Source organism: Numida meleagris, chromosome 14, assembly GCF_002078875.1.
Source record: "Numida meleagris isolate 19003 breed g44 Domestic line chromosome 14, NumMel1.0, whole genome shotgun sequence".
NCBI classification, from domain to species: Eukaryota; Metazoa; Chordata; class Aves; order Galliformes; family Numididae; genus Numida; species Numida meleagris.
The window spans coordinates 6383998-6397039 of NC_034422.1; the positions used below are offsets into that span (position 1 = coordinate 6383998).

The following is a 13042-nucleotide window of genomic DNA, read 5'->3' on the forward strand; positions in this document are numbered from 1 at the left end:
TTTTTTTTTTTTTTCCTCGTATTTCAGAGTGAGGGCGCGCGGCGGGGAGGGGCGATGAGACAAAAGCTTATTTGTCATTTATGAACCGCAACTTTTTTCCATCCTTGGTCATGCAAGGGGGGGGAGGGAGGGAAATAAAAAAATAAATAAGCAAACCCACTTTTAGCAGCGTAACCACAGCGCCGGCGTTAATTGCTGAAGAGCAGAGTTTCTTATTTTGGAAACCGTGTTGCTGGGATGGAGCCTGCCAGGGCTCGATTGGTTCGCATGGGAAGGGCCAAGCTGCCCCTTCCCAGCCCTGGGGCTTTCTGGGTTCGCTTGGAGGGAAGAGCGGAGGGTTCCCTTCTTTCTGACCCAGTTCTTGAGGATTTGCGGTGGTTTTGCCCTATTGCTGTGGTCTCTCTGCCCGTGGGGATGGGGCCATCTGCCCTGCAGGATGCTGTAATGCTGCTGGGTAGGAAAGGGCCACGTGCGTGCGAAGGAGTGAGCAAAACAAGGGGGGAAACTGGAGAATCCCAAGAAAAGGGACTGAGAAAGTGCCCCAACCCCATTGCCTTTCCCCTGTGCGCAACCTGGGGGTCCTGCACGTGTGGCACCCGCTGATGTAAGGTGCTCTGCAGTGCATTTAGGTGATTGTAGCTCCTTTTTCTTTTTTACTATTTTTTTTAACTTTATTTTTTTTAATGGTTCAGGATGTGGTTGTGTCGGGGCTGAGCGCTGCTCCTTTCAAAGGTAAATATTTATGAGAGCTGCACAGGGCTGGAGGAGCTCTGGGGCTGAGAGGGGACACTCTGCTCCACGCTGGTCCCCGTTGCTCCAGCATCATGGAGACAGCGTTTTGGTGGCAGTGATGCTAACCACTGAGCAGCACTCAGCAGCCAGGGACAGGTCAACCTGCTGTGGGACTGAACCGTGCCTGGAGTTGAATTGTGTTTTCCGTTCTTGATGTTCTCGTCCCACGTGATGCCAAACCCGTCTCTGCTCCTGCTCCTCGCCCATAGGAGTGAATGAGGAGCGAGCACCCCTACGGGCACAGGGTTCCACAGCCCTTGGGGTGACTCAGCCCCCGTGGCTCCCACCCCCTCCCTCCCCACCTTGTTTACTTTCCGGGCTCTTTTATTTATGCCAGGAAATTATTAAAGCAGCCCACGCTGGAAGCAAGTTTGGCTGAAAATAAAACTCCAAGCGGCTGGCAAGCGCCGGCTGTGTAAAGCTCTCCTGTTTATAGCTCCGTTTTTCCAAAACGCTGCTTTGCTCGGGGTGCATGGGGCTGGGTCAGAGGGCGGCTGCTCCGCGTCCCCGTTTCTCATGGTTGGTGGAAGGGATGCGCTTGGCTGTGAGGGCTGTGGGGAGCCCAGCATTCCCGGGTTGGGGTCCAGCAGTGCTACCATGGCTGTGGATTTGGCCAACGCAGTGCATCGCGTTTGGCTGAAGCTGAGTGTGTCCCACCTCGCTCCCATCCCCGATTCCCCCCGAGCTGTGGTGCTGGGGCTGAATGGGAGACATTCAGCTGCGCTGGCGCGTGCAGTGCACGGGGCTTTCAGAGGGACGTTTCCTCGTTCATGCCCTGCCTGCGAAGCAGCCTCTGCCTTATTTATGGGCTTTTTTATCAATGCACAAAGAGGGGCAGTCAGCCCCGAGAGCACGTGGGTTTCCAGCCCCCTCCATCCCTCCTCATGGGGCTGAGCAGCACCCATGCCTTTTTGGGGGGCACCCCAGCACCCCAGTTGTTCTTCCATTTGAAATAGCTGCTCTGGGAGCTGGGGGCTGTGCTCCCCCAGAGTGCTTTGCACCAGTGCAGAGCCACCAGAGACAGGAACAGAAGGTGCTTTGTGCCCTGCGGTTGCGCTCATGGGCCAGCACAACGGGGCCCCTTGTAGCCGCCCAACCTGCTCCCCTCAGGGACAGCTCTGTCCCCACCTCAGGCTTTGGGGTTTCTGTCTCAGAGATCTGTTTTCCCCTCTGGTGTTGTCCGAATGGGGGATTTGGGGTGGGCAGTGGGATTGGAAAGGGCTTTTGGGGGGTGATGTCAAGCAGGAGGTGATGATGGGGGTCTTGAGTTTTCACCACCACAGCAGCACTCGCATTTCTCTGTCCAGCAGGCACGTAAGCCTCTATATCTGGAGCCCATGCCCAGAGCAGGGATGCCATGAAGGTGCTTGGTGCTGCTGTCAGTCAGGTTCGGAGTGAACAGCCCCCACGTGCCACATGGCTCTCCCAGCCACGGGTGCCAGAGAAACACAGAGAGTGGGACAAGCACCACAACAGGGCGAGGGAAGCGGTGCCTGTGTGGGAAATCCCTGCCCTGAGTGTGGAGGAGGAAATGGGGCAGGGGAGGAAGAGGCTGCAGGAGAAGAATTAAAGGAAGAGAGGAGGGGCTGTGGCTCAGAGCCAGGCAGAGGCAGGGAGAAGCTGCGGTCAGTGGGAGAAAGGCTGCCGGGAAAGGGCAAGGATGGATGGAAAAGCTCAGAAATCCCCCAGAGCCATCATGGGGCTGCCCAGATGAGACTGGTGCCCTCAAGACCCACTGTGGTGCGAGTGGCCAAGGATGAGCATTGGGATCAGCCAAGGATGAGCACTGGGGTCAGCCAAGGATGAGCACTGGGATCGGCTGCACTGCCAACCCCATAGGGCACTGGGGCCAGCGCTGGGGTTGTCAGTGCCTTGGAACCAAAGGATGGGTGGTGGGATAAGCCATGGTGCCCGCTCCCAAGACGTGTGCTGGGATTACCTGTGGTGCAGACCCACAGGAATGAGTGTGACGAATGCCCTGAGCCCACCAGCACATCCCCACATCGCTGCTCTGCGTGGGATCAATGGGGACCTCACCCTCCCATGGCTGCGTGCCACCGTCCCCCTGGGAAACTTCAGAAAACTCCCCCGGGGCCGCGGGTGCAGGATGTGGTTTGGGGCTGGTATAACGCAGCACCCGCTCTGCTGCAAATCTCAGTGCTCCGTCTGTCGCTCCATCTGTCTGTCCCTTCTCAGCTCTGCGGGAACCCCAGCAGGGCTGAGCTGTGCCACTCTGCCCCTGGCTGAGGTTTGTCCCTTGTGTAATGGAACAGCTGAGCCATGGCTTACCAGAAGGGACAGATCTCACCCATGCACCGTGGCATGGCTCAAGGTGGAAGCGAAAGAGCCAGCACAGGGAAATCCCCAGCATGTGGTGGGGCTGCGCTCGAAGGATTTGCTTTAGCTCTGCATGGCCTTTGCCCTGCTGCTGGAGCTGTGCCACTGCTGTCATTGCTGTGTCATCACCGTGCCACCACCATCATTGCTGTGCCATTGTCATCAGCGCCATGCCACCACCACCACCTTGACGTCACAGTGCCACTGCCATCATTGCTGTGCCACCACTATCATTGCCATGCCATCGTCACCGTGCCACTGCCATCATCACTATGACACTGCTGTTGTTGCCATGCCATCACTATGTCACTGCCATCACTGCTTTGCCACTGTTAACTACATGACCATGCTACTGCCATCACTGCTGTGCCACTGTTGTCATTGCCACACCAAAGCTGTCACCCCCTGCCACTTTACACAATGTCCCCAGCACAGTGGTGGGGCTCAAGGTGCAACCCATCCTGATTCACACAGTATTTTTAAGCTCTAGAAAATGGTCAGGGTTTGGCAGACCACAGGTGGCAGGCCATTGCTCTCAAGCACTCATTTTAACGGTGCTGAGAGCTAGCATGGTTCCCCCATCCTCATGGAGCTGGCACCCCAGGACATTGTGTGGTGCTCAGATGTAGGTGCTGAGATTCCCATTCTGCCCTCCAGATCCCCTGGGGAGCAGTGGGGTGAATTCATCAGAGTGAGAACAGCAGCATCTGCAGTGCTAATCCCATCCCATCCCATCCCATCCCATCCCATCCCATCCCATCCCATCCCATCCCATTCTTTCTGATTCTATGATGCTGTTCTACAGTCCCATCCCATGCCATCCTTAATGATTCTGTTCTATGATCCCATTCCATCCCTTCCTTAGTGACTCCGTGATGACATTCTGTGCTCCCATTGAGATGGGAGCTCCCTGGGCTCCATGAGGCTGTGGCACTTCTCTGCCCATACAGAGCCCGTGAGCGCGCAGAGTGTTGAGTGTGCACTTCTGGTTACCGAGAAAGGCACTTCTCGGTAGGGCCGCCATCACATGGGGCATCTTGCGGTCAGGTGCGGCGCGGTGCCTGCGGTAGGCACTTCTCCGAAGCCAGCATGGTGCTGCGGCACCGTATCTCTTGGCAGCATCATTTCCTTCTCCCTCGCGCTCTGCGTGCAGAGACGAGCGCGGGGCTTCGCCGAAATTCCTTTTCCTGGAATTCCCCTTCCAGGGAAGCGCAAGCAGCGTGGCGGCCAGGCCACGTGCGCCGATAACGCCCGCACCACGTTGGCACCGTGAGCTTGGGGACGTGCCAGCCCCATGGGATGGGCACCGCAGCGTCCCCTCCTCGTGCCGGGCACTGCACCGCAGCCGCTGCTGTCCCTGCAGGGACAAAGCCATGGGGACGTGGTGCGGCTCCAACACTGATTGCGGTGGCTCTTGGCAGGACGCAGAGCCGCAGCCGACTTCTAAGAACTTTCTTTCGGCGCAGCGCGGAGCTGATAAGGGCTGCTCCCTCTCATGCTGCGCTTCCGGCCCCAGAGTACACCGAGTCCTTGGTTGAGAGTGAGACCGAGAGAGGGAGGAAGGTGGAAGGGGGGGGGGGCAAAAAGCACAATGAACGCAGCAAGATTTCCAGCACTGGAAGGAGATGGCGTGCATTGATGGGAATGGCTTTGCAGCAGTGAGCGCAGAGCAAAGCCACCTCCCTGTCCCTGCACGGCAGTGTGCAGCCCCGAGGCAGCTCAGCATTGCTCACAGGGATGGGTCCCATGGCAGCGTGCCCGGCACGCACTGACACGGGGCTGGCGGCATCCAGGCACTGCCAGAACCCGGAGCGGGTGCCCCATACCGCAGCCCCCAGCAGCTCGGCAGCAGAGGAACTGAAAGCTGCCGGCAGGGTATTATTAGAGTTGTTGGAAGTGCGTGCTCAGCATTTTGTCATGTGCCTGGGTCAGAGTGGAATCGGGCAGGCAGCAGTGGGCAGCTCTCAGCACGGCACCACGGGTGCACCAGGGCAGGGCCTGGGGGGGGTCCCATGAATGCGTTCTCACCAGCCAGGCTCCGATTTCGTTCTTAGTGTGCAGGATTTCCCTGGCACATGCTGGGAAATGTCTCCTTCCTCCTTTCCTCTGCTTCACGGCATCACGGAGATGGGTTCCTTCTTGGGGTGCGTTACCCGGCACAGCTCGTGCCAACTTCAAGGCAGCATCCATGCAGGATGTGTCCTTGCCACGTGGGGTATTTCCTTGCCAGAAGACTGTTTCTCTGCAGAGAGGGCTATTTCCTCACCCTATGACCCCGCTGAGCCATGCTGCTTGCTCTCTGCAGGGCTCCAAGCCAAAGCTGCGTGCTGCCTGCTCGGCCATCCAGGAGCTGCGGAGGTGCACGCGCCTCGAGATGCCCGACAACCTGCACACCTTTGTCCTCAAGGTACGGCCCAAGGCCTTTCACAGCCTTTTTGGGATGCACGTGGCTGCCCAACGTTCCTGTGCCAAATTTCACTTCCTCTTCGGAGGGTGGTTTATGCTGGGGGGATGCAGCCTGTAGGGTGGGGGTGCTGTGCTCTGACCAGTCCCTAAATGTGGGCAAGGGTGGGATGGGGATGCATCTAATGACCCTCTGTGGTGTCCTCAGGTCACCAATGCCACTGATGTGCTGTTTGAGGCGGGGGATGAGCAGCAACTCAGTTCCTGGATGGCTGAGATCCGGCAGTGCATGTGGAGGGGGTAAGCATTCACCAAGCCCCCGAGTCCGCATGTCCCCCCATGCTGTGCCCAGCACTCATCCCAGCTTCTCCCATCCTTGCAGGTCGGATACGGGTGACCCTGAGCTCCTGGCAGGCCGGCACCCTGATCCCACAGCCACCAGCCCTGCCACCAGCTCCGACTCCCCAAACCAAGGTGAGCACCTGGGGACAACGAGAACAAGGCAGAGGTGTCGAGGACACCGTCCCCAGGAGGGTTCCCATACCTCGCTGGGACTGGCTGAAGTTAATCCAGCCCCAAGTGGTGCAAGGAGAACAGAGATACAGGGGAAGGGATGAGGGTGATGAGTGGGGCTGGGCAGGGTCCCCACTTCCCTGGGGCACTCACCTTTGCTGGTGTCCCTGTGTCCGGGCAGGGGCAATGCCAGGGGGGCCGGCGGAGGCAGCGGGGCCGAAGATGGAGCAATTCCTGTCCTCCTGCCCCTGGTTCCATGGGCCCATCTCCCGCGTGAAGGCAGCGCAGCTGGTGCAGCTGGGGGGGCTGGAGGGCCACGGCGTCTTCCTGGTGCGGCAGAGCGAGACGCGCCGCGGCGAGTATGTGCTCACCTTCAACTTCCAGGGCAGAGCAAAGGTACAGGTGGGATGGGACGGGATAGGTTGGGTTGGGTTGGGTGGAAAACGTCACCCCTGTGAGAGCCTCATCCCCACCCCAGCTGATGCTGTCCTTGTCCCAGTGCTTGCAGTAGGCTAGTGTCCCCATCCCCAATTCTCAGAGAGGGAAAAACCCTGCAGTGAACAGGGCTGGAGATGCAGCACATGGTGCTAAGGCTGTTTGTTCCCCCATCCATCCCAAATATCCCCATGTCCCCCATCATCTCCTCCACCAAGGGAGCTGGTTGAAGGGTAACAGGTCCATGCTTCTCCCCGCAGCACCTGCGGCTGTCTCTGACGGAGCGGGGCCAGTGCCGTGTCCAGCACCTGCGTTTCTCTTCCATCACGGAGATGCTGCACCACTTCCACCGCTATCCCATCCCGCTGGAGTGTGGGACCACCTGCGATGTCCGGCTCTCCAGCTACGTTGTCGTCCTGCCCCAGCCACCGGGTAGGTAACAGCAGTCCTGGGATGGACATTCTGGAGTTTGGGCATCCTGGGGAACAGGGATGAGGGTCCTGGCCCGAAGGGAAGGTTTTTGCTCAAAGGGAGGGTCCTGGCCTTAAGGGATAGTCGCTGGGGCAGGGGGTGCAGCTGAGCTCCTTTGGGGGAAGCAGAAGCATTGGGGCAGCATCCCAAAAGGTGATCCCTGAGCTCCTGGCTGTCCCATTTGGGCAAGCAGAAGCCGCCCCTCATCACTGCGGGATGCGCTCCAGTGCCAACCGCAGGGCACTGGGACAGAACCCCCTTGAGCATCTGCTCTCTCCCTCTGCCCGCAGCTCCCGGCACCAGCCCTGTGCTCCCCGTCCCGCTGCCCTTCTGGAGCCCGGAATTCAGCCTGACCCCCTCCGAGTCCCCTCCAGAGCCCATCTTCCACCTGGTGCCACCGGCGGCTGAGCTGGCACAGGGCTCACACCCCAGCGGGGCACCCCATGGCGCCCGGCCCCGCGATTCGGACTACGAAGTGGAAGCCCCAGGCCGGGGCCGCGTGCGCGCCGTGGACAACCAATACACACCACTGTGATGGGCACAGGGATGCACTTTTGGTGGAGAAGTCCCGGAGACCCCTCCGGGTGGCACAGAGGAAAAAAGAATGTATTTTCTTCCTTCTGGTTAGGGATTGTTATTTTTTATTTTTGTAAGGAAGGGGGTCATTGTTCACTCCAGTACGGGTGTGCTCCCTTTCCTGGGCCTGTTAAAGGGCCTCTTTTAAAAAAAAATTTTATATTTTTTTGGTATTATCAAAGCTTTCTCGTTACTGTTTACACAACCATCATGGGGGCACCTCACCGCCGTGTGCCCTCCTGCCCCTTCCTGGAGGAGCTGAGGGTGCGTGGCGCATCCGCACCACTGGAGGAAATGAATGAAAAAGAAAAAAAATGGATTCACAATTCTTGGCCAAGCGCTGCCCGCGAGCCGGGATGGGGCCGTGCCATGCTACTGCTCACCGGAGGATTTGTTCCATCTCTACAGACAAGGCAAAAACTGGATTTTCTCACACCTCTTTTTCCCAACTTGCCTGTTGCAGCCAATCCTGCAGCAGCGCTGCCCGCACAGCGATGCTAACCGAGACGTGAACACTAACAGCTCCATCCCTAACAGTGCCACTGCCGAGAGCTAGCTACTGACAGCAAAGCATCCCCCACCAATGGGGGCATTTCCAGCACAAAACTCAGTTTCCCCATGGTTTTGTACGTTGGCCATGCAGCTGTGCACCGTGCTCAGCTCTCTTTTTTTCCTCCCCCCACAAAATGTGTAAGGGGATGCTGGTGTTCCACGCTATGCAGTAATGGGCAGAAGGAGCACAGAGCCCCTCCGAGCCCACACAGCCAACGTGCCTTAGGAGGGAGGAGAAGGGTTCAGTGTTTGCAGCTGTAATACCGATACAGCAGCACTTTAACCTCCCTGCCTTCACGTGTGTGAAGCCCCCCAAGCATGGGGCCCCATTTACCTGCTGGTGCCTGGAGAGAGCATCTGCCACTGTCAGAAGAAAGGAGGGAGCTGGGGCTGTTGCCATGTTCAGGGCACACTGGCAATGCTCAGCTCCCACTGACAGGATCATAGAATGGGTTGAGTTGGAAGGGACCTCCAAATGCCATCTGGTCCCACTCCCCTGCAATGCACAGGGACACCAACAGCTCGATCCCGAGGGTTCCTAATGCAACATAACTCTCAAACTTTACACATTACAGAGAATCTCTGTACCACCCCCATTAAAATTAGAGCTGTCAAAGCATTAATTTAGAATTTCATTTGAAAGCCAACAATACAAAGCCTCAAAGCTTTTGCAAGGGGCTGAGAATGCACTATGTGCACCATTGACTCTGAACAACCATGGCCAACTGCACAGCTCTGCTGTAATAAGTGACCACCACGCATAAGCAGAGAGCACCAAGTAGCTACATCCCCTTGAGAACCCATATGGAGTTTTGTGCCTCCCATCTCCTGCTCTGCTCTCATCCTCCGTTTTACGCATTGGGAGCACGCAAAGCCCTTTTTGCCCAACTCCTGTTTCAGACACCCCCAGTGCCTGCCCCATAGCAGCCAGACCTCAGTCTGGAGCATTTCAGAGAAAATGATGCTGCGCATTGTCACCTCCTGGGCTGCCAAACACAGGAAGGCTGCAGGGGAACAAAGCAGCCCCTGTGCTCTCTTCCTTCCCAGAGCTGCAGTAAGGCTGCAGGCAGCAGCATGGTCCCCATGCACCGAAAAGCAGCACATCAGGGACAAGGCTGCCTGAATCTGAGGTTCTTAAGGGCAATGCCTCCTTGGTACATGGTCCCAGATTGTTGTGCTTGGGGAGAAGCTGCTCAGCAAAGCTCTGCAAGCCCATGGAACACCTGCACATGCTGCAGCCCCAGGCAGCCACATCTGAATGAGTTTTTCCCCAAAGGACAAGAGGGTCTCACTCCAACTTCCCAACAACAGAGCATTGGCAGCAGAGGGATGGGAAAAGGGACTGCAGCCACACACACAGAGTGTTCCTTACCCAGCCTTCTATTGCAAGGGATTTGGTGTAGTTCAAAGGGGAACCATTGGGCATGGTTAGAAAAACACACATTGACTTCATCAGGCCATGCCTCCCTGCAAAGTTAACGCAGTGCTGAAGGTACTCAGTTACAGAGGTAGGAAAGGCGCTCTCAGGACACTGCTTTTGGCAATAAGGATGCTAAGGGAAGGGGCAGTGCCTTTGCTCTCCAGCTAGGACTGCAGAGACCTGGTTCTGACGATGCCTATGACACAAAGCAATAATTAACATTTTCAGTTATCTCATCCCTCCCTGCCACACTGCACCCTGGGCAGGTTCCCAACACTGACACCACCACCAACTGGTTGCTGCAGCACAACTATCCCATGGCAAAGCCGTGGGGAAGAGCTCTAAGTCCAGGCAAAGCCAAAGCAGAGGGAATCTCCACGAGCTGGAGCAGCACCAGCGCGCTGGGAAGGGGCCAGGCAGGAGCTTTTTGTTCCTTCACCTCCGGACCACACAACACTGCTGTCACACGACCAAGCATATAAAGCCTCCAAGTGTCTGAGCACAGTATTCCAAACTTCAAGGTGAGCTGGCTTGCTCCCACCAGGGCACAGCCTGCACCAGCAGCGGGGCAGCCACTGTATGCCTTCCCACCCAGCCTCTAGGGTGACTAAAGCCAACAGGTTCTGTTGGATGAGTTCAGTGATTTGGAAGTTCTACTTTTCACCTGCACAGAAGAGCTCTTCTTGTATAGTAGGTTTTCTATATATTGTTTCTGTATGTACTGTACAAGTAACTTATTCTTGAATAATGCAATTTTACCATAATATAAAAAGAAAAACCTGCTCTTAATAAACTGTTTTTAGAACTCATTTCTCACTTTTAGTATTTCACCTCATTCTCTACAGTGCTGCTATCTGAGCAGACCAAGAGCTGCTCCAAGACACAAACCCTCCCTCAGAAATGGAAGCTCCCTGCCAGCAGGAGCAAGCCTCCATCATGGCTTTTGATGGTCGCATGCCCCCTGCTGCCCACCTGCATTTACTTACATTCACTTCATGTATTTGTGACATCCTCCGTACAGCAACCAGAGCAGCGCGAGGCTGAGGCGTTAGGGAATGGACCCGAACATAGGAAATTCTTTAAAACCTGCACTCAAACTTCTGCTCTGAACCCTTCGACTTGTATCTGCAGTGGCCCTGCAAGTCACATACACCTGACGGGTTCCATAGGTCTGAAGCTGGAGAAGACATTAAAGAGAGATACTGGTAAAGCAAAACACAAACAATACGTAGGTCAGTTTTTAAAACTTTTTTTATTTTTTAATTTTTTTTTTAGTTTTTATTTTATATTATCTACAAAGTAAAAGTTTTCTTAACTTAAAAGTTACATCACTGTCTCACGATAGTGATCATCTCATCAAACGTGATTTATAAATAATAATTCATCAGTTTGACGATTAGAATTTTTTTTTTTTTACTGAACCTGTTTCAAGTTTAGTTAGAAGTAAAAGGGATCTCCAAGTCTTGATTTTTAGTGATAATAGCAGCAAGAATCACTCTTGTTACTTCTTTTGCTAGCTGATGAGTTCATAACTTTGAAGGGTCATTAAAAAATAAATAACTTCCAGTTTTCAGCAAGCAGAGTTGGGGCACTTGCAGGACTCAGATACAGTGCATGGAATTATGGAATAGCCCACAAGTTCCTAAATGCCTCTACTCAGTCCGAATCTCTCCCACTGCAAGATGAACTGTTAGCATTCCTAGTGGATGTTACAAGAAATCAATTTTTTTTTTTTAAACAAAATAAAATGAAATTCTAGTTTTCTGTGCTTCCAGTTGGCAGAAGCAGTAGAAGGAGGGTATTTGGCCTACAAAAGGTATCCAGCCTTTCAGTTATTCCAGATGAGCCTTACAACTGCTGTTGGTGGTGGGCTTGTACTGTAAAAAAAAAGTTCAAATGTAAATAATAGATTGGCAAGCCACACAACAGTTTGCTAGTAAAGTGGTCACAGGACAACTACTGAGCTCAACTTTTTCTTTTTCTTTCTTTTTCTTTTTTTTAAATTTTTTTTCTTTTCTTTTTAAAGAACAAAACAATACCCTGCATATCAAGATGTCCTTTGGATGTTTTTCTCCTCCCTAATCCCTCACAAAGCAGCTTGTTCTGCTCACACATTCCCCAAGACATAACATCAGAGGCTGTTTGGTATCAAATAATGATAAAGACACCTAAGTAACTTTAAAGCGGAAAGAAGTCATATAGCACCTACTTTTCCCCAAAAGTAAAGCTGCAGAATATTACTCTGAATTAAAGAACAGACTTCAATTGTCACTTTACTTCAGTCAGTAGAAGTCTAACAGCACTACCCCCAAGCAACATTGTCACTCCTGTCCTTGGGACCGACCGCTTTAAATTTAACAACCCCCCAGATCATTATGAGCAGGCTACGCAGACAGTCCATTCCCCGCAGCAAAACCATGGCAATACCTGGAAGAACACAGCCCCACCGTGTCAGTGACTGCACAGTTATCCAGTTCTGCACTTCAGCTACACAGAAACAAGGTCTTTGCTACATTAGCTAAATCTGGCATGCTGAGCTAGGCTTGCATCTGGGCTGGCAAAGTACAAATGCTAAACGCACAAACAGTTTGCCTTCAGCAGCCTGCCATCTAAAAGGACATCTTCCAATTCTTTCTTTTTGTTTGTTTTATTTTTTTGTTCTTTTCCCCAAATCTGGTTCGTAACAGTTCTCCTCGCTACTGTGACCTGGCTCAGTTACGGTGCAGGTCTCCCGGGCACACACTCCTCACCTGAAGGGTGCGTCATATAGGGGAAATGTGTTGTTGTCGAGACTGGAATGGGCTGTAGTGCACTTTGAGCGATGGCGGCTTGGGGACCACCAGGTGGCTGTGTCGTCATTAGCATCATTGGAGCATGGGCAGTTGGGTGAGAAGGAACCATTCCTGACTGTACATGAGCCTGAAACAAAGAGCTCTTTAGTATAATGGTCACAAGGAGGCATCTCTCCTGGCCACATGACTAGCAAGTTTTCTCCAGCTCTACCAGTAAATCCAGAGATTTACTCCATTTTAACTAGATTAGCTACAAAGGGATTAAAAAAATAATAACAACTAAAATAACAACTTAAAAAAAAAAAAAAAGGCTCAAATCCTTACTGCTGGCTCCGAGTCACATTCTCAATTTTAGCAATAATTTGGACAGTGCACACTGGGAGAGACTGCTAGCGTTAAACAGAGGGATATATATCTTTTTTACACCTCAGCAACAAATCTTCAAAACATTATTGTTAGTAACCAAGATCAAAGCACTTCCTATGCAGAGAACGCTCTGGGTGCAGATAGGAACCTCACAGGCGCTGGAGCTCTGGCATCCCTTGCTCCCTTCTCATTACACAGCTCCACATTCTTTCATGGCTCCCTGCCCTAGGAACGCTCTCTCGAGTGACCTGTGCCCACACTATCTTTCATCTGTGCAATCATTCTAAGATGAGTGATTTCATCCCTTGATGCTGTTAGGTCAGCTTTGTTCTGTTTCCAGTTAAGCTCATCACAGTTAAGGTCCTCGTGTAATCTAAGCAATCAT

The 13042-nt window shown here is 53.6% G+C and overlaps 2 protein-coding genes across 16 annotated transcripts in view; one reads left to right on the forward strand and one right to left on the reverse strand.

The window, feature by feature from the left end:
• SH2B3 (SH2B adaptor protein 3) overlaps window positions 1–10308 on the forward strand; it is a 19558-nt gene extending 9250 nt beyond the window's left edge. For all 3 annotated transcript variants that reach the window (XM_021413433.1, XM_021413434.1, XM_021413435.1), the window contains exons 3-8: window positions 5435–5536; window positions 5741–5832; window positions 5915–6006; window positions 6227–6441; window positions 6741–6912; window positions 7242–10308. In XM_021413433.1, coding sequence (XP_021269108.1) covers window positions 5435–5536; window positions 5741–5832; window positions 5915–6006; window positions 6227–6441; window positions 6741–6912; window positions 7242–7486 — 918 coding nt within the window. In that variant the 3' untranslated portion in view covers window positions 7487–10308. The remainder of the gene's footprint in view (window positions 1–5434; window positions 5537–5740; window positions 5833–5914; window positions 6007–6226; window positions 6442–6740; window positions 6913–7241) is intronic.
• Window positions 10797–13042, reverse strand: part of ATXN2 (ataxin 2) — a 50166-nt gene continuing 47920 nt past the window's right edge. For 11 of the 13 annotated variants that reach the window (XM_021413432.1, XM_021413431.1, XM_021413428.1 and 8 more), the window contains one exon: window positions 10797–12418. In XM_021413432.1, the coding sequence (XP_021269107.1) occupies window positions 12215–12418 (204 nt within the window). In that variant the 3' untranslated portion in view covers window positions 10797–12214. The remainder of the gene's footprint in view (window positions 12419–13042) is intronic. The other 2 variants (XM_021413422.1, XM_021413421.1) reach the window with 1 other exon arrangement.